Raw genomic sequence first — 23,523 nt, 5'->3', positions numbered from 1 at the left:
ATCTCTTTAATTATTTATTAATTTATGGTGTAGTGTCCGGTAACATCTATAATAATGTATGATGTTAATTCTTACTTTGCATCTTTCTTCTCATATACAAATACCGGAGATTGTCTTAATAGATATTTTTTTCTATTTTAGATATTTATAATTTCATAAGAGAATAAAAGGTAAATAATTCAAGCACATTCTTCATTAATCACTTTTCAAGTTTTAATAACTTATTACTCTCTTTCGCATTTAAGTGACATAGAATTCATTTAAGTGACTAACATTTTTGTAACAAATTTTCCCATCATAATTAACGATAACACATAATGTTTTTCTTTTGGATTATGTTCGTTAGAGAAAAAAAAAAAGATTTATAACAATATGTACGATGTTACAATTTCGATGATGTCATATTTTTTATCATGAAATTCCTCTCCAAACTTTAGGTGGCGATATTTTCAAGTACTATGTGATGAATGATCTTTTGTCAAAAAATAAAAAATTCTTTAACGTCTAAGCAATTTCTATACCATAAAATCAAGACAATCATTTCAAAATGTAAGAATATATATGTTAAATATCAACCTCAATGAGTAAATATTTATAAAAATTATATCTTAATCACATTATTTTAATATATTCTGAATCATATATATATATATATATATATATATATATAATTGAAATTTTTATTGGCTTTGCACCAAATTATGAAAACATTTAATTAATCTTCTTTTATGTGGAGAGTCAGCTGAGTATCGAAGAAGATAATCACACTTTCTTTCATCAAAATGTCATTTCAGATTATTCATATCTTTTTTTAATGGCAAACATCGTTTCAACCTAGGTATTATAAGCAAGTACTACATCACCTTAGTAGGTGGACCATCTACGTCTTCCAAACCACTATTTCCATCAATTTTTATTTTTAAACGGTGATAAACCACATGTTGGATACGCCTTCAGTGACGCAAACTCTTTTCTATAAGTATCTCCTTCAACAACTCCAACAATTTTGTGAAAACTTTTATCGGTCCATCAATTTCTTGCTTTTAAACTGAACAATTTCAAAGTTGCTAACAGTTGTGTAAATTTAACACATCTTGCGAATAACTCTTCCTCTAAATCACAATTAAGAGAATCATATAAATGATCTCTTCCAATTTTGTTTTCGCCAACATCACGTATCATGTCCTATAAATGACCACTCATCCATTTGTCTTCATAATTTGTTCCTAGTGACATCGTAGACTAGTGTAATACTTCTCCATGCCAATTCCAAACTGTAAAACTCCTCACTATACCAAAGATTAATAGATGATTACACATTATGCCTAAGTCTTAACGTATTTGATTAAGACAATGAATACAAAGACAAAAATATATCTCATTCACATAAATTGTATGTTCTTGAGCATATATTGTGTTCACAAAGATTCATCCAACTTTGATCGATATTTGTAACAAACTCCATCAGTCTCAAAATTTTAACTCTACCCATTAATATATATATATATATATATATATATATATTTCTTTCTTCTTCTTCATAATTTGCTAACATGTATACGAAGAAGTTTAACATAAAAATTTTGATAAAATTTTGGAAACATTTTGCATTGGTCTCTGAAGTACACCAAATGAAAGTGACTACTCATGACCATAATCAAGTATTCGGAGAACAACACAAAATGGTATGAATCGAAATATTATCAAATTTATGTATAAACTTCAATGTACACATTTTAGCTAATTATGAAAAATAATTTTTTCAAACTATCTTATCGGACAATTTAAAATTTAATACAAATGATTAAAGTTTAATCATTTGTATTTAATCTCAAACGAAAACTAATATTTGTTTAATGTTTAGCTATAATGCACTTAATTTATAAATTCTTCCAACATATATGATAATGAACTACAAGTTTATTTTAGGATTCACAACCTTATCATAGGTGTCAGGATGGCCGAGTGGTCTAAGGTGCCAGACTCAAGTTCTGGTTTTCGAAAGAGGGTGTGGGTTCAAATCCCACTTTTGACATTTTTGTTTAGACCGATTGGCTCAGAATATTTTAGCCATAAGTTCAAATAAAAATACAATGCATAACATTCATAAATCCTACACAAAGTGCAAATAGCCTATTTAAATAGTATTGAATGACAATTTATAAAGAAATGAAGACTTATTTAAAACTAATTTAGTCAAAATTGATGTTTTAATGTTTTAATCATTTTTTTCAATTTAAAATAAAGTGTAGCAGATACGGGTATCCACGGATACATATACTATGATACCCGTTCCGATAACATGAGGATATAAAAAATACCCGTTATCCATGGGTATTCATTTACAATATTTATTTTCTATCCATTATGGGTTTTATCCACAAATACCCGCAATTAAAGATTTTTTGACATTTATAGCTTGAACCTTCACCTTTTTGTATTTTAGTAAAGCTGATTTGTGGAAGGATGTAAAGGAGGGAAAGTGTGAAGTTATTACTTTTTCATGATCAGGTCTTTCTTTTTCAAGTCCCACATTAGACAGTTAATGGAGGATCTTATTGTTTATAAACCTCTGACAATCTATGTGGATTGTCAAGTTAGGTAGCATTGGCTTGTAACCATAATGGGGGCATTAAGGTGCTGAGACATGCTAGTTTATAGTATAAAAAATATAAAGAGTGCTTGATTTTTCTTGTTTAATGGTTAATGAGAATGAAGACATATTACTTTCTCAAAAGTTGCAAAAATGTTTTACTAGTATGGAACGTGTGGATTGAGGGAACTTATTTAGATGGATGAGGTGCCACCAGTTAAAACTTTGGTTCTTTGAAAATTGTTGTATGGTCATTTACATATTGATTTAGAAGTTAAAAAAGGAGTGATTTTATGCTCAATGTGTTCTTTGTGTGGTAATAATGTTGAATATTTTTCTCATTTGTATTTTAATTGTTTTATTGTTATTATGGGAATGGTTGAAGGAAGTTTTTTAAGATTTGCAGTTTTCTTCTTTGGATTTGGTTGTTCAATTTATGAAGTGTCATTGTAGTCATGTGCTCACAGTGATGAAAGTGACTGCCATATCACTACAATTATTTGGAAGTTTTGGAGGATGAGAAATCATAGATTTCAGGATCTAATTCCAACACTACTACAAATTCTCATATTACATGGGAATTTTCTTGCAAATTTGTTAAAAAAATTTGCAAGAAAAGGTTTTTTTCTGCTATTTTTTCTAAGAATTTTAATTGGCAGGTAATTCCTTCGTGGGTAATTATTTCCTACAAAATTATAAAATTCGTAAGTATTTCTTACAATTCTTTTTGCAAAAAGTGTTTTATACAAAATATTTTGTAAAAAAATTGGCAGCAATTTCCTACAATTTTTTTTTCATAACAAAATTTATAAGTATTTTCTACAAAAAAATTTTCAAAACAAAATTGGCAGGAAATATGAGTTTTTTTAGTAGTGCAATTCCTTTTACTATTTTTTCAAATTAAGGAGTTAAAGTCTATGGCTATTAAAAAAAAATATAAAAAGCATATGAGTAATATTGTCTCTAATATTTTGGTGCTGAAATTTTTCAATATTCAAATTGGGAAAGATATGGTGGTTTCATTTATGGAAGTAATATGGTACGTTCCATCTGCCAATTGGCTTAAGGTGAATACTAATAATGTAGTTAAGAGTTGTCTTGGTTTGGCTTCATGTATTGGTAGTTTTTAAAGGAAGTCGGAGTGAATATTGGGTAGTTTTCAGTATTTTTAGGATACAAACTTCTATTTTTGTGCCGAATTTATGAAGGTTATTTATGCATTGGAGCATGCTTGGAGGTAGGTGTTAAAGGCTTTGGTTAGTAAGTAATTATTTTTCAATGTGTCATGTTTTTTGGATCAATGAGTGGTTCCTTGGAGTATTAGAGGAAGATGACCCCGGTGCTTGCATTTTTGTAAGCATATCCAGTTCAAAGTTTCTCATGTTTTTCGTGAAGAAAATCATTGTGCCGATAAGTTAGTTCATTTAGCTTTGATTCATATAGAACAATATAAGTGATTTAATGTTGTACCTTTATGTATTCATTTAAAGTTTTGTCATAATAGGTCTAGTTTGTCTATGTTTGTAATTTTTATCATAAGTTTGATACATGTTTTGTATTCTTTTTAATAAATTTACATGTGATGACAAATGATTGTTTGAAGTGTCAACTAACATAACTAAGATATGAAAGTTAATAATATGATCTTATTTGGAGAACACAAATTCACTATGGAAGATTTGCCCCAAAACAAAAAACATAATTCTAAACACTTATTTATTTTAATAAATTCAATAAAAAATTACATTAGTTATTATTTGTAGGTATTTTGACTTGTTGCAACTAATCAAACATTCTATTAAAAATAAAGAAAAGTAAGAAAACTAAGTTTTTATTTATAAAACTAATTGAAATTGATAAATTTAATTAAAGGATGTATTCTATATTAATAAATTAATCTACTTATTTAAATATAATTTTTCTTAAGTTTACCTAATTGCATTAAAAAAAAACCTTTTTTCATTCTATAATCTCGCTCGGGTAGTCCGACCCAACCCTAAAACAACCCAAAACTTAAAACGGTTCGGGTTGATAGAGTCCGACCGGACGAATCTCTCTTCTTCACATTTCAAACTCCATTGCGACACTCTTGCGTTTGAAGAGGTATCAAAGCAACACCGCAATGCCTCTGCAACGATGCGCAATTCAAAGTTTGCAGTGTCTCTGCTCATAGCACGTGCCAAGTCCCTTCAACTTCACCACCACACGTGCCAATGCGTCGCTTCTTCTTCTCCAACCTCAACGCCACTCTTCAGGTTTTTCCCTTCTTCCATACGAAGCGCGAATTCCGTCGCCACCACCCGCCTCTTCTCCAGCTACTATTCCCTCGAACAGTTCTCCGATGATGAATACGACGGTGACTTTGAGAACCAGCAGGTTCTTCTTTTCTCTCTGTCTGTTTTTTCTTTCAAATTTTGTTGTTTATTTGATATGCTTAGATGTTTCACGTGTGGTTTTGGTGAAAATGATTTTATTTTTGTTCAGGTATTTTAAGCTCGCCTTGTCTGGTTATGTTAGTATGTTTTGATAGCATGGATTAAATTGAAAAATAGTACAGTTGCATTTGAAGATATTTTAATGCCTATGAACTGGTTGCGGATATGTTTTCTACAAATATTTTTGTTACAAATGCTGAGGCTTTTCAATCGAAGATGGAATTTGATTAAGGTTCAATTTGGATAAAATGGAATCTATTTTTTTGTATTCAGTAGGTTCTGAAAATCATGGTCAGCTCTGGTACAGGGCCACTATTTCTGAGAAAATGTAATGGTTATTGTAGGTATCGTCTACGGTGGCCAATGTGGACGAGTGGAAATGGAAACTCAGCATGCTGTTACGCAGCGAAAAGGACCAGGAGATTGTATCAAGAGATAAAAAAGATAGGAGGGACTATGAACAGATAGCTAACCTTGCCAAAAGAATGGGGCTATACAGGTAAAATAATACACGTTTATTCATGCCTTTTGAAATGAGAGAAAAAGAAAGACTCATTGACTTTAAAAGATATTCAGACTTTTTAAAGAATCTGTGTCTTTTGTTTTCAATTAATGATTCGTGTTGGTTATCATAATACAGTGAGTTGTTTGGAAAAGTGGTCGTTGCAAGCAAGGTGCCTCTTCCCAACTACCGTCCAGATTTGGATGACAAACGTCCTCAAAGAGAGGTAATAACTTGGCTAAGGACCGGTGGGTAGAAAACTTCAATTTGTACTAGGATTGTTTGTGTCCTAGAAAAATAATTCTCGTACATTCCGCTGTCACAGGTGGTGATTCCACTAAGCTTGCAAAGGAGGGTTGAGGGTTTGCTGCAGGAGTACCTTGATAGACTTCAGTTAAATTCTGCAAAGACAACTGACAGCCTGGATGATGGGAACTCCACCAATCAAGTTAAAGAAATAGACATTGACGAAAATGTTGATTCTTTTGTGGATGAATCTGTCATGGAAAAGGTTCTCCAGAAGAGGAGTTTGAGGATGCGCAATATGCAAAGAACTTGGCAGGTCTTGTTTGATTTCTAGAATTTTCCTGTTAGATTTTGTTTGGTATCACACATGCATGAATTAATCACAATTAAGAGTCTGTGACTGTTGGGTTTACTTTTGTAATTTATTAATTTTCTTTTCTGTTCTAATTTCATAGCGAAATTATTAGTTTGTCTATGTGGTCATTCTAACTTAAAATGAAAATATATGTTTGTCCTTGCATAGATTATATCTTATACACAATTACACACTGAAGATTAAATGGTACGAGGAGGCTAGGTTCCAATTTTTTAGCTTGGCCCACAAGCACTGTTATGTTCTTTGTTGTACAGTCCTTTCTGTAGCATGTTATTTGTCTGCCTTTGCTTTGTTGTATGAGAGAAAAGTAAAAATTTTACTTTTCTTTTGTGATACTAAATGATACTATTGCTGCCAGCTTCCTGGCTTGCAAGCTTGTGTATTGACCATGGAAGAACTTAAATATTAATTGCTATCCAAATTTGAATACTCATGATTTATCTGAAGGCTTACCAATCAGATATTTGCATGTTCTTAATAAAAGCTTGCAAATGAAGTTTGGAGTTGGTTGACGACACACAAGTTTTCTTTCAGCAATCTTACAAACAAATAATTGTATTTTTGTTGTTTTTAAAAATGGCCTACTTCTATGAAAATAAGATATTTTCATGCCATTAAGCACTCTAGAGCCAGATAGTTAAAAAATGGATGTGTACAGATGCACACAGAGAGTCCAGATACAAGCTTGTAGTGTTGCATAGAGCTATGCTGATTCTAGGTATGAGTATGGTACATGTGGTTTCTGTATGTTTTATTGAGTCTGCTTAATGGGCGTCTTACATTATCCCTATATTTTAAGCGAACAAATATTTTTTAGTGAATTAAGATTCTAAAAAATACCATTTATTTTACTTGTGGCTTTTTCTTTGTATTCTTTTCAATGAATCAGAAGGTTCTTGAAATAATTTGCATACTTTTGGCTTTAAACTATATATATTGTACTTTGAGTACAGGAATCACCTGAAGGCAGGAAGATGCTGGAATTCCGGAAGTCTCTACCATCATTTATGGAAAAGCAAGGTTTACTTCAAGCTATAGCACACAATCAGGTATGCTTGCTAATCGTGTTTCAGTATATATGTGCGAGGTAAGCTATGAACACATCTTTAGTACTCTGAACTTCAAAAACCAAACACTGTATGGACTATCCATAATCCCACAAGGTTTTAGGACATCATTATAAAAAATAAACAGAGAACTGAAGAATGAAACTGGACTTTGACACTTAGTATTTTAGTTAGACTCTACCAAGCCGCCATTACCTGCATCTGAAAAGTATGTAAATTTAAGCTGAATTGGACTGAACCAACACTTAAAATACACTAATAGGTCTTTGAAATCTGCATTGCACCCTGTGGAAAAATTTGCAATGAAAGTCATATCAAAATTAGATTGCATTTTTCTTTTTTGGTATTTGAGTTTGTTTTATTTGTCTTTTCATGCCCTGTATCGAACATTTTTTAAAATTGATTTATAGTCTTTCCTTTGTCCCCTTCCTTGAATGATTAGTTTGGTATTTTCATTTGACTTAAAATTAATAGATGCTATGCACTTAATAAAATTTTTCAAAATGATGAGAAGGCTTGTGATGAGTGGCAGATTGCTTTTAACAGCTCTACAACCTTATAATTATGCCATTTTATTGAATTTTACTTGTTGAAATTCAACCCGTCCTTATTCAATCCGTTCTAGTAATTTTCAGATTAACTATGTTATCACTGTCTATGGTTTTCACTATGAATGAACTGAATGTATGAGCTCAGTTGAGGTTATGAATTCATAATTGATACCTTATTTGATGAATAATGATCTAGGTGATAGTTGTATCTGGAGAGACTGGCTGTGGTAAAACCACTCAAATTCCTCAATATGTATTAGAATCACAGATAGAGTCTGGCCGTGGAGCATTTTGTAACATTATTTGCACGCAGCCTCGAAGGATATCTGCCATGGCAGTTTCTGAGAGAGTGTCAGCTGAGCGTGGAGAGCCTCTTGGTGAAACAGTAAGCTCTGCTTTTCTGCAAATGGACCAAAACTCAGATACATGTAATTTTAAAGAAAACTTAGATGCACATATTATTATTCATGAAGAAAATATAGGATTCATAAACTACTCTTTTTCTTTTGAATGGGATTTTAAAATTGGGAATATCTTTGTTCTTGCTGCTATACCACAACAGAGGTTTTTTGATAGGTGGGCTTCAAAGTTCGATTAGAAGGAATGAAAGGGAAAAACACCCATCTGCTATTTTGTACCAGTGGTATATTACTTAGAAGGTTGCTGAGTGATCGTAATCTGAATGGTATAACCCATGTTTTTGTGGATGAAATTCATGAAAGAGGCATGAATGAAGGTAGTTTCCTCCTGGCTGACAATCTAATATCAGTTAATGCCTTATATAATGCCAAAGAAGTATTTAAGAAGACTTATGCTTTCGGCTGCTGGTTTGTGTTTGTTTCAGACTTCTTGTTGATTGTGCTAAAGGATCTGCTTCCACGGCGTAGGGATTTAAGGTTGGTTTTAATGAGTGCCACCTTGAATGCTGAGCTGTTTTCAAATTATTTTGGAGGTGCTCCTACATTTCGAATTCCGGTAAGATGATCCTCTAGTTATAGTTGAGCTTTTATTTGTGTTGACAGTTGAACTTCAATTATTCCAAATGATAGAAGCCCATGTATATGCAATTAAGTTTTAGTAATGTTGAAATTCAAATTGTTGTATGCTAGGCATGGTATGGTAGTGATTGGGTGGATGAGTGTGTACATGCAGTTTGTATGTTCAAATTTGTGCTTGACAGTTTTTAAGCTATATATTCCGTTGTTGAGGGAAGGTTTAGAGTGTGGTTAGGTTATCTTCCTATGACCACAAAGCAGTTATTAACATAACTTAGTGAATCACATCTAGGATGTTTTATCAATGTCTGAAATGTGAATGAATAGTAACACATAGTATGATTCAGAAATTGTCAATAAGAAGCTTAAATATACACTGTTCAACACTATACCCAGATAATACTCACAATTGTCAAATGCTGCTGAAATTTCACATACGACTAAGGAAAAGTAAACTCCAACTATACCATGCCAACATTTACCAATAGTCATTAGTGTTAATTCATTGGGTGCCTCTATCCTACTGAATGGTTCCTCAGCATGAGTGCAGTGCCCCACATTGTGGATCTTGGACCTTAATTTTTACTTTCTAATTGCCAAGGATACTAAAATGTCATTCTTAAAATGACCACATGAAACCTATATCTTAGAAGGACAATAAAGAGTAACTATAAGTTACTAACATGCTATATATTTTGAATGAGTGGGTTTGGAGCCTTGGTTCCAGAAGAAGGAAAATTAGAGCAATAGAATTGTCAGATATGGTATATATAGTGAGTGATTATATGAAGACCTGTTTAAGAAGAATGAAAGCAAATCACTAGAATAATCAAATAGGTTGCATTCAGAAAGGCTTCTGTAGTTCCTTTTCCTTTTAACAATGTTTTTTAGTTTCTATGACTCCCGTTTCTATGATGATAATTGATGAAAGAAAAAGAAAAAAACAACAAATTGCTGAAAGTTTTTTTGCAATGTTTATTAGATGCTAAATGATATACATGCAATGAGTCAACCATTTCATGCGATACATCTCTTATGTTGGAAGTTTTTTTTTTTTTTTTTTTTTTTTTCTGGTTTTTGCAATGTTTATTCATAGAACGAGGTGGTTTCAATTGTTTTGTTTTCATTGCCCAGGGTTTCACCTATCCTGTCAGAGCTCACTTTTTAGAAGATGTGTTGGAAATAACTGGATACAAGTTGACTTCCTTCAACCAAATTGATGATTATGGTCAAGAGAAACTGTGGAAAACACAAAAGCAATTAGCACCACGGAAGAGGAAAAATCAGATCACTTCTCTTGTTGAGGTGTGCTGCAACCTTAAAAATTTGCCTTTAATATGTACAAGTTCAATTGAAGCTTAAGAATCTCTCTTTATGATTTTTCTGTGCGATTGTGCAATCTTAGAAATTAGAAATATTTAGTCTGAAAATGTACTGGAAAATGTTTAGTAGACAGCTGGCACAACAAACTCATAACCACCCAATGTAAGGAAAGCGGGAAGCTGTTTACAATATATCATATACATGCTAAGGTTATTTTCAATTGATATTAGATCCTATCACCATGTCTGTCAACAACAAATGAGTGGTTTGGGTTGGGATGTTTTCATTCTCTTATACATTTAACTTATTGATGTGATAGAATTGTCACCGTTCTCTTCTTAACTTACTGATGTGAAAGCAAAGTTACCATTCTCTTCATTCTGGTTTGGTTTCCTCATCTATATTTCATTGCATTGGGAGGCTGGGAAGGAGATGGAAAAATCAAATAGATTAAGGAAGACAGAAAGATATAGTCTATCCTCCCACTTGAGAGGCTTAATCAGAAAGAAAGAGGATTTTTATCAATTTATTTATTTGAAATAGTACATCATCCTCTATATATAGAGAACTCTAACTCTAGAGTAATAATTACAAAGAGATATCTAGAACCTTCTAACAACTTCTAACAGCTTCTAGTAGTACACTTAATATCCTACTAACAACATTCCCAATTATTGCTTATTTTGGTGCCAAAACAAAGTTGTTTATTCTCAATCTTGCTACTAATATTTTTTATCACAACAGTGATGGCATAGAGTATTTATATTTTTAATTGCATCTATTTTTAACTTCTGTGTTGCCCAAAATAATGTAGATATTCTTTTTTTTTGGTCTGAGATTGACCTTCCACCCAGTATATTGATCTATTTATAATCAAAAGGGTTACACAGGTGATAAATAGCTTCAGCTATTTTCAAGAGAACAATTAAATTATCACAACTTCATAAGATACATTGAACGTGGTTAACTACTAGGAAAATAAGAAACATTGATTGTCCTATTTCCAACAGTAAGTGGTGTCTTTTATGCAATTTCCACCCCTATTTTTCTTGAGTAATATTTTACAGTTCTCTGTTATCTTTAAAATGAGATGATGTAACTAGATGTTCTTTGTTTGCCTTAGAAACTGAAACCGGATTATGTTGGAAAAATGATCTTTGATTTTCATATTGTTGAACAGGATGCTCTTTCAAAATCAAGCTTTGAGAACTACAGTTCCAGGGCACGTGATTCAGTGGCATCTTGGGCACCTGACTGCATAGGGTTTAATCTCATTGAGGCTGTTCTATGCCATATATGTAGGAAGGAACGTCCAGGTGCTGTCTTAGTGTTTATGACCGGATGGGAGGACATAAGTTCTTTAAGAGATCAACTTAAAGCACATCCTCTTTTAGGAGATCCCAATAGGATTCTACTTCTAACGTGTCATGGTTCAATGGCAACATCAGAACAGGTTGATTATTTCCTTAGTTGGATCCTTTGGGTGTATTGCATCTCCATTTACTCGTGAGCATTTATGTTTTCTCATTGTGGTATGGATTTGTGATTAACCTATCATGTCTTTTGGTTGGCAACACATTGAATTTAGTCATTTTATTGGATTATTTTATGTTTTTCTTTGAAATTTAATTATATGAAGTAATAAATAATTTGATTATTCTTTAAAAGTCGTTCTGTATATTCAATGGTAAATAATTGTTGTAGCTCAAAAGATAAACAGTAAATACTCAGAGAAGTCCTTGGAAGATTGGTGTGTTGGCTATCCGGTTCCCAAAATTTTTCTTTTTATGCGAATGGATCATTGAAATCTTCTGTACCATGCATTTAAGTTCTTCTATTAGTGGAACTCCTACCAAAAGGCTACATCAACAGTTGAATGCCATAGTGATACATTTCTCACTCCTACGTGGCTCATAGGTGTGAGACAGAATGGAATATGACCAGTGCATGCAAATGGTCCATGAATAATTCATCGTTTTGCATTTAATTCCTTCTGTCACACAAGAAATACTGTTCATGATTTTATTCAATACAACTCTTCCATGTTAGCGGAAATCAAGGAAGCAACATCAAAACATTAATGTAATGGAGAATGCACTTACGATTAGTAAAAGAGAAATATATTTTAGAGTGCTTCAATACACCTCTATTATGATCTCATATTTAAAATGCTAGAATTTTGATAAAACAAGAGGGAAGATCAAAGATCTAAAGTCTGAATTGGAAACCTAGGTAGAGCTCATAAGTAGTACTTCCAATACAACTACTTCCTACCGAGATTTGATACTTAACATTCCTCATCAAGTCGGAGCACAAAAATTGTATGTATCAAGCTTGGAACAAATAAACTCAATATGAGGTTCCCTTAAGGACTTGGTTAACACATCTACAAGTTTATCATTTGATTTGACAAACTTAGTACAAATTTCTTTAGACAACAACTTTTCCTGAATAAAATGACAGTCAATTTCTATGTGTGTAGTTCTCATGGAATACTGGATTGGAAGTAATGTGGAGAGCAACTTAGTTATTGCAATACATTTTCTTGGTCTGAATCTAACAGTTTTTGGATAGGATAATAAATTGTATTAAGGAAAAAAGAGAAAGTAGATCAGGAGGAGGCTGGATAGGAAGAAAACAGCAAAAATAACTAAATATGGATCCACTCATCATTTTGTATCTTGTTATATGATAGGCATATCACATTATTAGAATTTCTGGGTTCAAAACAAGTCTTGCTATGCATGTTTCTGGGAATGCCTTCTTAGACCCTGTCATTAATTTGCAATTCATTTTTCTTGCTCTCTTGTTTAGAAAGTTATCTGTTTTGATGTACTTTTTTCTTATTGTTGAGAAGAGAGAAACTGGGAAGGTGTATGATGAATTGTGTGTGTTTAAATTACAACTGAAGCATTCAATCTACTGGGGAGAGAACATAATAACGAAATATTCAGTTACTCTATTTTATACTATTAACATAAGTATAAAATCAATCTGATTAATCATAAATTAATTGATGGTAGATAGTACTGAGGTCTATGATGATGATAGAATATTTATTTCATGTTCAGTTTGTAAGTGCATTTTACTGATAATTGATTATCTTTTTTCCCTGTTAATTTGATTCTATCTCATTGTCTATTGTTAAATTATTTATAATCTTGTTTTATATATTCTTTGTAGAAACTCATATTTGAGAAACCACCTCCAAACATAAGGAAAGTAATACTTGCTACAAATATGGCTGAGGCAAGTATAACAATCAATGACATAGTTTTTGTGGTCGATTGTGGAAAAGCAAAAGAGACCACGTATGATGCTTTGAATAACACACCTTGTCTTCTACCTTCTTGGATATCACAAGCATCTGCACGTCAGGCAAGTATCTACATCTCTTGAGCATTCACTTTTGTTGCTATTATTTTAACTTTTGTAGTGTTCATGCTGCTACTGATGCTCCATCCCTTTTGTATTTACCCTTTGGGAGCCTTTTCTGTTTTTCTCCTGGTAAATATTTATATGTTGTTTAGTGAAAATAATATAGCCTTTGGTGGAGGAAGTGAATGGGAGAAAAGAATAAATGCAGAGTGATGGTAGGAGAGGATGAAGAAAGGGGGTTCATAAACAAAGTGAAATTAAGCTCTGATTCTCATGTCCCTTTAGGTCTTTATATTTTTGCTTTACTATATTTTTTCTGGTTGCAAGATTCATCCTTTTTCTTGTCATTTGTCTTTTAAATTCTGAAAGATGGGGGATGTTTTTTATGCTGCATGTTCATAATCGTTATTGTTTTTGCATACAGTCAAACATGCAGCTAATTGTCTTATTTTTTGTTGGCCTCTTTGGTTGCAGAGAAGGGGTAGGGCTGGTCGTGTGCAGCCAGGAGAATGCTACCACCTTTACCCCAAATGTGTTTATGAAGCCTTTTCTGAATATCAACTTCCTGAACTACTGAGAACACCTTTGAACTCTCTTTGCTTGCAAATAAAAAGTTTGCAGGTTGAGAGCATTGGAGAGTTCTTATCAGCAGCTTTACAGGCACCGGAGCCACGAGCTGTAAGTACTGTCATTGCTCTTTAGTTGTAATGTATATTCTTTGTATTCTTTTATCTCTTACATTTATTTCTCTCTCTTCATACCCTCTCCTATTGTCAACTTCTTTGAGGTTGTTTAAATCATATGTAAAAGTTACTTAAATTACACCTTCACTAAGTTTTTATACAATGCAAATTTAACCAATCTAACCGTGGGATTTCATGATATTATCTTAAAGATCATGTATAAAAGTTTTCACATAATTTTAATTTATATAGATATGTTACCCAATAATGAATATTTATATATTTAAGTATCATATTATATATTATAGTTAACTGACGTGATAAATTTGTAAATAATTTTGAAATTGTGCATGCATGATATAATTAATTACAATATGAAATTCAACTGTTGGATTAATTAAATTTGCTTTCTATAAAAAGTTTTTAAAGGTGTAATTAACTGACTTTTACACACGGTGTAAACGGATCTTAACCCATATACGTAAACTCATATATATAAAATATAGGAGAGATAAAATGACACCAATTTAAGCTACACTAGTACTATGACCTTTTTAATAACTTTTAGGTAATTTATTTTCAAAACTGAGTTTTGGATTGAAAGTTTCTGATGGTTAGATCGTATCTACAAAAAATTGCATTAGTCTAAAATTATTTGGTACTTTATTTATATCCATCAAAATTGATATAGTTTATAGAATATAATTCTTAGCCTATATCCAAATATTGACTTGTTGGTTACCATTTTATTATTCACAATGAAGGTAATATGTAATTATGATCAAGGACAAATTATAAAAGCTAAAAATATACATTTTATAGAAAGTTATTGAAGGTGTCAGTTGTGTAGCTTAAGCTGGTATTATTTGATCTTTGTGCTGATTATTTACACATACATCTCTCTATCTATCTCTCTCTCTCTCTCTATATATATATATATATATATATATATTGGATATAGTAAAAATTAAATTACTCTTAAAGAGATTTCAGATAAATGAAACAGTGAAAAACTTATCACTGTTACTGTTTTACTACTGTTTATATAAGAAAATAATAAGCAGAATACAAAGAGTCAAGGCCCAGTCCTAACCCTAACCCTAAAGAAGGGATCCCATACATGATAAATAAAATATTACATCTCAACACTCCCCCTCAAGCTGGAGCATATAGATCATATGCTCCAAGCTTGGAACATATAAATTGAATTCTAGGCCCTCTTAAAGATTTAGTCAGAATGTCTGCAAGTTGTTCATTAGAGCCGACAAACTCTGTAACAAGATCCTTGGATAGTAATTTCTCTCTAACAAAATGACAATCAATTTCTATATGCTTTGTTCTCTCATGAAACACCGGATTGGAGGCAATGTGAAGGGCTGCTTGGTTGTCACAATATAACTTCATCTGCTCATTTTCACAAAATTTCAACTCTTGAAGGAGTTGTTTAATCCATACTAGTTCACATGTAGCTAGAGCCATAGATCGATATTCCGCCTCTGCACTAGATCGAGCAACAACACTTTGTTTCTTACTTTTCCAAGATACAAGGTTCCCTCCAAGGAATACACAATACCCTGTGGTAGATCTTCTATCAATTGGACAACCAACCCAATCTGCATCGCAATACGCTTCAACTTGAGTACTTCCCTTGTTCTCACACAACAATCCTTGTCCTGGGTTCCCTTTTACATATCTGAGAATGCGAATCACAGCATTCCAATGATCAATGTGGGGATTTTGCATAAATTGACTAACAACTCCCACTGGATAAGAAAGATCAGGTCTTGTTATAGTAAGGTAGATGAGTTTTCCAACCAACCTTCTATATCTCTCTGGATCTGAGACAAGTTCACCTTGATCTCTTGTTAATTTTTGATTTGAGTCCATAGGGCTATCAATGGGCTTGCAATTTGTCAGACCTGTTTCTTCCAAAATATCAAGAGCATATTTTCTCTGTGCAATGATGACACCTTCTTTTGATTGCGCCACTTCAATACCAAGAAAATATTTAAGATGACCCAAATCTTTGGTCTGAAAGTGGCTAAACAAATGGTTCTTCAATTGAGCAATTCTAGTGATATCATTTCCTATGATAACAATATCATCAACATAAACCATAAGATAAACACATTTGTCAGGAGAAGTATAACCATAAAATACTGAATGATCCGCTTCACAACGTTTCAATCCAAAATTCTGCACAACACGACTAAATTTACCAAACCAAGCTCGAGGAGATTGCTTCAAGCCATAGAGAGAACGATGCAACTTACAAACTAACCCAGACTCCCCCTGAGCAACAAACCCAGGAGGTTGCTCCATGTAGATCTCCTCTTCCAGATCACCATGAAGAAAGGCATTTTTAATGTCCAACTGATACAGAGGCCATTGGCGAATGGCAGCCATAGCAAGGAAAAGACGAACAGAACTTATTTTAGCCACAGGAGAAAAAGTATCACAATAGTCAAGGCCGTAAACCTGAGTATACCCCTTAGCGACGAGACGGGCTTTGAGTCGGTCTACAGCGCCAGTCGGACCAACCTTAATAGCATAGACCCATCTACAGCCCACAGACTTCTTACCAGGAGGAAGAGAGACAAGTTCCCAAGTCCCACTGTGTTCAAGTGCCTGCATTTCATCAATCATGGCTTGTCGCCATCCAGGATGACCAAGTGCCTCATCAACATTCTTAGGAACCTTAATGGTAGACAAGGAGGAAACAAAAGAGAAATATGGAGGAGACAAACGATGATAACTCAAAAAATTATAAATAGGATGTGGATTACGAGTAGAGCGAATACCTTTCCGAAGGACAATAGGCCAAGTGTGATTGGAGTCAAGAGAAGATGAAGAGGATGAAGGATCCATGATTCGAGAATCTGGTGGAGAAGGATTTGAGTCACAGGGGTCTTCAGGCAAGGAAGGAGTCACTGGAGTGCGACGCTGATATGTGAGAAGAGGTGGTTGAACAATGTCATTGGCATTTTGAGGTTGAGTTTCAGGAAGAACCAAGGGATCACAGGATGGTAAAGGAAGGACTTGTTGAATAGATGAACTCTCCTCCATGGAGGACAAGAAAAAAGGTGTGTCCTCAAAGAATGTAACATTAGCAGACATATAATACCTTTTGGTTGAGGGAGAATAACATTTATACCCTTTCTGAAGGCGAGAATATCCCAAAAAGACACACTTAATAGCCTTTGCAGAAAGTTTATCGAGACCTGGAGAGACATTATGAACAAAACAAGTACATCCAAACACACGTGGAGAGACACGATACAAAGGATCATTTGGAAAAATTATCGAGTGAGGAATTTTATTTTCAATAGAAGAAGAAGGCATCTTATTGATTAGAAAACAAGCAGTGAGGACTGCATCTCCCCAATGATGAATAGGAACATTGGTATTCAACATGAGAGAGCGTGCAGTTTCGATAAGGTGTCTATTCTTTCTTTCGGCTATGCCATTTTGTTGTGGAGTATGAGGACATGTTGACTGATGTAAAATTCCTTGGGAAGATAAAAATGAGGAAAACGTAGCAGAAAAATATTCCTTAGCATTATCACTTCTGAGAATTTTAATTGTCTTCCCAAATTGGTTCTTAATTTCATTAAAGAAGGACACAAATATGGATAAAAGTTCCGATCTTTCTTTCATCAGATAAACCCAAGTACATCGAGAGAATTCATCAATGAACGTTACAAAATAGTTAAAACCAAAAGAAGTGACATGACTTGGTCCCCAAACATCAGAATGAACAGTAGAAAAAGCAAAATTACATCGTGTCTCAGACTTTTTAGGGAAGGAAGATCTAACATGCTTTCCTAACTGACACGATTCACAATCTAAGGCTTGAATGTGTTTGAGACTCGGAACCATCATCTTCAGCTTGGACAAACTTGGGTGACCTAAACGATCATGCAAAAGTTTTGGGGATGAAGTTGCAAAAGAAGATACTGAGGAGCTTGGTTTTAGGAAATAAAGTCCCCGTGACTCATGTCCTTCTCCAATCAGACGACCCGTACCATGTTCCTGTATAGCAAAGGAATTAGCAGTAAAGGTTACAGAACAATTTAAGGAACGAGTCAATTGACTCAAAGAGATTAAATTGTAAGGACAATGAGGAATGTACAAAACAGAGTTTAAATTTAGTGAAGGTGATAAAGAAACTTTGCCAATTCCTTGAGATGCCACTTTGGATCCACTTGCAACACTAATAAAATGAGGACTTTTGGGAGAGGAAATGGAGGAAAATGAGGAAATGTTACCAGAGACATGATCTGAGGCACCTGAGTCAAGAATCCATGAACTAAGACCTTCCACAGATTGAGAGATGCATGCAGTTGACATTGAAGAGGATGGGCCAGGATTGTTGGATTTCTCAGATTTGTACCTCAAGAATTCTTGGTACTCTTCATCAGAAATTCTAGATTCTGAATGATCAGACTTGGACACATGAGCAGCTTTATCGAGAAAACCATGTAAGGAATAACACTTGTCTTGGGTATGGCCTATTCTATTACAATATGAGCATTGAGGACGCCCACTTCGACCACCACGTCCTCCACGGTTGCTCCGACCTCCTCCTCTTCCTCGTGGTGCTACCATTGCTGATGTTTCAAAAACATCAGTTGAACTTTCATCTTTGACCAATGTAGGTACACGAAGAAGTCTAGTAACTAAGTTGTCCATCGAAGGGATTTGATCACCAGCTAAAACTTGATCACGCACATGATCAAAAGTCGAGTGTAGGTTCCTCAGAATTAAGACCAAATTGAAAATTTAAATCATTTATTGCAACAAAACATTTTGAAAATATAGCGAATTTAAATGAAAGCAATTCAACTTTAAACCTTTGTTTTCCAGTATGAAAATAATGATATTGGTTTGGAGATAGGCGCTTATTAATGTCTGAAAGGTTTTATGGTGTTGAGAAATTGAATATGAAAATGGCGAATTATGTGATTCTGTGTGATACCAAGTTTTTACCATTTAATGGAACAGGTTCAAAATGCTATTGATTTTCTCAAGATGATTGGAGCACTAGATGAAAAAGAAAATCTTACAAATCTCGGTGAGTCTTTTTTCTATCCTATTTTCTTGGTTTATCATGTGCCTATAAATATGTTTCATGGTTATTAGTAATTCCTTTGTTTCCATTTTTTTTTTCAATCAGGGAGTTTTCTCTCTATACTTCCTGTAGATCCCAAGCTCGGCAAAATGTTAATAATGGGAGCTATATTTCGATGCTTTGATCCTGTTCTTACAATTGTAGCTGGCCTTAGTGTCAGGGATCCTTTCCTTTTGCCACAAGACAAGAGGGATGTAAGTCAGCTCATTACCTTTTTTGTGCACAATTGATTCTAATAACCTTTGCATTTGTATGAATTTGGCTATATAGCAAAACAATGAATGCAAACTTGTGCTTCAATATTTTATGACTAATTTCGGTAATATTTCATGAACCAAAATTCCAAAACTTAATTTGTTAGGTCTACACATGATGAATAATTTATGCTATATCCCTGTATGTGATTAAGCAAACATTTACTGGAAACGGATAATCTCATATTTAGCGTGGTGAACTTGACCACAATAGTGTTAGATCTGTGAACAGTGCTAATGTGATGGTGAATATGTTGAAAATCTGGAAATACAATAGATTATTGTAATAAATATAGTTTATAGGCATATTATCTGTGATCCAGAGGAAATTGTCTACCCTCCGTTCATGTGTATTTATTGTACAGATCTATATAAACCTTTACCCGTGCTGTATTCAGACACAGTTTCAACCTATCTATGTCTCTTTTGTTTGTTCTAACAAAATAAATTACTGAAATGTCTTCTCATCCTACTTTTAACCGAGTCTAATGGTGCATGCAATTCATGTAGCTGACTTCACCAAGTGGGATAAGACGTTTATATTATTGTTGTCCTTCTGCCGGGCTTCACATGAATCTTGCAAACCCTCTTATTAATAAAATCTTTCCTTTCACAGTGATCAGAAACTGGTACAAGAATACTGTTTAATTGGAATACAATACTGAATGATTACTGTAAATCGTATTCTCATCGTGCACTGATTTCCCACTGTTGAATTGATCTGTGCAAAATAAATACTACAAAAAACACTCACTGAGATAAAGGTGAATGTCGGAGACCGAGACACCGTAGACTCTTTGAATACTCAGTTACCTCCCAATTTGTACTGAAACCTTCTTCCGTGCTCCCTTACAACCGGCTTCCGTCCCCCCACCTGCCTCATGTGCAGGTCGTTACAATGCCATTTCCTGGGTTGATTACCAATCACATTCCCTTCATTCTTCACAGGAACCTTCAGTCCCCTCTACCCTTTCCCTTCCTTTTTCTCCACACCTTAGTGATCGTTGTCTACTTAACATAGTGACAATTAACTATGGGATGAATTAGAAGGTGCTCTCACTACTGTTGTTGAACTAAATTTGGACTTTCAGCTTAGAACTTGCACATTTCTTTCTTTGGTTGGCTGTGCATAAGCCAATTTGCATTAGTTATCACCTCACCCTACACTTAATATCCCCTTCATCTTGGTATCTGATGTTGTGATTCCCATGTTCTATAATAGTAATAATATGATATAAGGTGGTCCATATTAATTAGTCTTTGAACCTTTTCATTTTTTCTGTTATATGCCAATTGCTTTTCTTATTCTCACATATTATTATTTTGACCAGAAAGGTTAAGTTTACACTTAAAATAACTAAGTATAGCTTTTGCCTTTGTTTTCAGTTAGCTGGGACAGCAAAGTCTAGGTTTTCTGCCAAAGATTACAGTGATCATATGGCTCTTGTTCGAGCATATGAAGGATGGAAAGATGCAGAAAGAGAAGGATCGTCTTATGAATACTGCTGGAGAAATTTTCTCTCTGCCCAAACTCTTCAGGCTATTCATTCACTTCGGAAGCAGTTTAGCTTCATCTTGAAAGATGCTGGCTTGCTAGATACAGATGCAAGCATGATTAACAAATTGAGTCACAATCAGTCTCTTGTGCGTGCAGTCATTTGTTCTGGACTCTTTCCTGGCATAGCATCAGTGGTGGTGAGTTATTGGTTTCTTATAATTTCTTTTTTTCTCCATAGTAAGTTGCTCACCTGGCTTACAAGTTGAGCTTTTACTGGTTTATTTATTTAGTTAATTTTTCCTCTGTGCAGCACAGGGAGACATCCATGTCATTTAAAACAATGGATGATGGCCAGGTTTTATTATATGCTGTAAGTGACAGACCAATTTAAATTTTTCCTATCATCTTAAATGAATAAATTGATGTTGTGTATAATGGTTCATATTCAATTGAATATCCTTTTAGCAATTGACAAAACTTAGATATATTATGTTACGACCATTGTTGGACACCAATTAAAATTAAAATTTCATCTTGGTAACTGCGGCCTTCATCTCAGATATTTAAATCGGCAGTAATAATTACTGAGATGAAAAGCAAATTTAATTGAAAAATAATACGAATATTACCTGTGGTGTTATATATAAGTTTTGCCCCTTCTCAATCTAAATTGTTGTTGAGTGTTGCTTTTAAGAAAACATTGTTTTGTTTTCATTTCTTGTTTTTAGCTTTTACATACAATAACAAGTACGTCTCCTTCTTGAATGTGGTTTGAGCATAGTATTCTTGTTCTCCTGATGGTTAGTTTTATCTTTTGGCCAGAATTCTGTGAATGCACGGTACCAGACCATTCCATACCCATGGTTGCTTTTTGGTGAGAAAGTTAAGGTCAGTGCTGTTTTCATCCGTGATTCCACTGGTGTATCTGATTCAATACTGATCCTTTTTGGTGGTGCTCTAAGTAATGGGATACAGGTGATTAGTTATTTGATTAACATGTTTCTTCCAGTAGACCATCTCTATGGATTTCAATACAGTAACATCATCCTTTTCTTTCTTCTCTTCTCTCATGGGTTTAGGCTGGGCATCTAAAAATGTTAGATGGATATGTTGACTTCTTCATGGATCCTAATTTAGCTGACTGCTATTTGAAGGTTAAGGAAGAGCTCAATAAGCTTATCCAGAAGAAGGTTAGTAGATATTTTTCCTTGCAATATAACATTCTTTGTTTACTCAACAAATATGAGAGGTTGGTGCATGACATGAGTTTTAACTTTTTCTAATAATGTTATTTTTGAATTAATATAATGTTAATCTGTTATGTTGGTTGAAGATAAATAAAATGATAATGGGTTTGTACTAAATGCAGCTTGAAGATCCTAGCATTGACATTCACAAGGAAGGGAAGTACTTGATGCTTGCGGTTCAGGAGCTGGTTTCAGGGGATCAATGCGAAGGAAGATTTGTGTTTGGCCGTGAAAGCCGGAAGCCAAGGCCCTCTAATGATGAAAATAAATTCACAAAAGATGGGACAAATCCCAAGAGCTTGCTGCAAACACTGTTGATGCGAGCAGGACACTCCCCACCAAAATACAAAACCAAACATCTCAAGACGAATGAGTTTAGGGCACTGGTGGAGTTCAAGGGAATGCAATTTGTTGGCAAACCGAAGAGAAACAAGCAACTTGCAGAAAGGGATGCTGCTATAGAGGCATTGGCTTGGTTGACTCATACTTCTGACAATAATCAGCCTGAAGATGATAAGTCTCCTCCCGATGTCACTGATAACATGCTAAAACTCCTCGGGAAGCGGAGAAAATCAAAACGACGCCATGATTGACATGTCTCCATAGATGGTTTTGGGTTAGTTGTTCCTATCCTTTTCAACTTTTATCAGTAGCTCAGCACCATGCAACTTGTTGCATGATTGTGAATGGAAGGGATTTAGGAGAGACCTGGTATGTGGTCCTGTGAAGCATTTTTTTGAGTGGAATATAATTTGTGATATTAGGCTCTTTGATTTCTCATTTCTCGTTTTGGAGGGGTTGATATTGACTTAGGGTAAAATAGTTAATATAAGATGCTCGGCCATGGCAGTTTTCTGGCACTTAGAGGCTCATTGTATATTTAGCCCACCAAATTTTGGTATCATTGTGTACACCAATATTTATATGTATCTTGTGTCCAAGACCAAGATACACAAAGTTGTATTAGTTATTTTAGGAATGGCATGCCCTGCAACTTCTGATAGCAACATTCAATAAAATCTATATTTATATTTTGGTGCTTGTTCTTCCCAGTGAAATTCCCAGTGAAAGCACTCTGATGTCCTGGTAAATTATTTAAATTAGGAGAATGCTAACCAGTGTCCTCAAGGACACTGGTTAAGGAATCATTAATGTGCATTGGTACTATAATTTTTACATTGAAAATTAAAATAATTAAATACATTAATTAAAATAGTATAAATGCATATTACATTTTTTTTAAA

The 23,523-nt window shown here is 33.9% G+C and overlaps 2 protein-coding genes and 1 non-coding gene across 3 annotated transcripts; 2 read left to right on the top strand and 1 right to left on the bottom strand.

The window, feature by feature from the left end:
• The first annotated feature begins 1,951 nt into the window (after nt 1-1,951).
• On the top strand, nt 1,952-2,035 carry TRNAL-CAA. Its single transcript has one exon. It is a non-coding gene; the product is annotated as a tRNA-Leu (tRNA).
• Nucleotides 2,036-4,664: 2,629 nt separating this feature from the next.
• LOC114169355 (DExH-box ATP-dependent RNA helicase DExH3) lies at nt 4,665-23,317 on the top strand. The gene is made up of 19 exons (XM_028054492.1): nt 4,665-4,969; nt 5,373-5,527; nt 5,669-5,756; nt 5,856-6,092; nt 7,106-7,201; nt 7,967-8,155; nt 8,347-8,506; nt 8,615-8,745; nt 9,900-10,070; nt 11,269-11,541; nt 13,272-13,466; nt 13,941-14,144; nt 19,154-19,223; nt 19,326-19,474; nt 20,921-21,229; nt 21,343-21,402; nt 21,855-22,007; nt 22,112-22,222; nt 22,402-23,317. The coding sequence occupies exons 1-19, from the start codon at nt 4,730-4,732 to the stop codon at nt 22,870-22,872; spliced, it is 3,462 nt and encodes a 1,153-aa protein (XP_027910293.1). The 5' UTR covers nt 4,665-4,729; the 3' UTR covers nt 22,873-23,317.
• LOC114169356 lies at nt 17,882-18,895 on the bottom strand. The gene is made up of 2 exons (XM_028054493.1): nt 18,418-18,895; nt 17,882-18,181 (listed from the first exon to the last, which is right to left on the bottom strand). Exons 1-2 carry the CDS (start codon nt 18,839-18,841, stop codon nt 18,144-18,146), a joined length of 462 nt encoding a protein of 153 aa, XP_027910294.1. The 5' UTR covers nt 18,842-18,895; the 3' UTR covers nt 17,882-18,143.
• Nucleotides 23,318-23,523: the final 206 nt, after the last annotated feature.

Source organism: Vigna unguiculata, chromosome 11 (assembly GCF_004118075.2).
Source record: "Vigna unguiculata cultivar IT97K-499-35 chromosome 11, ASM411807v1, whole genome shotgun sequence".
In the NCBI taxonomy this organism is placed as follows: domain Eukaryota; kingdom Viridiplantae; phylum Streptophyta; class Magnoliopsida; order Fabales; family Fabaceae; genus Vigna; species Vigna unguiculata.
This window is presented reverse-complemented; position numbering and strand designations above follow the sequence as displayed.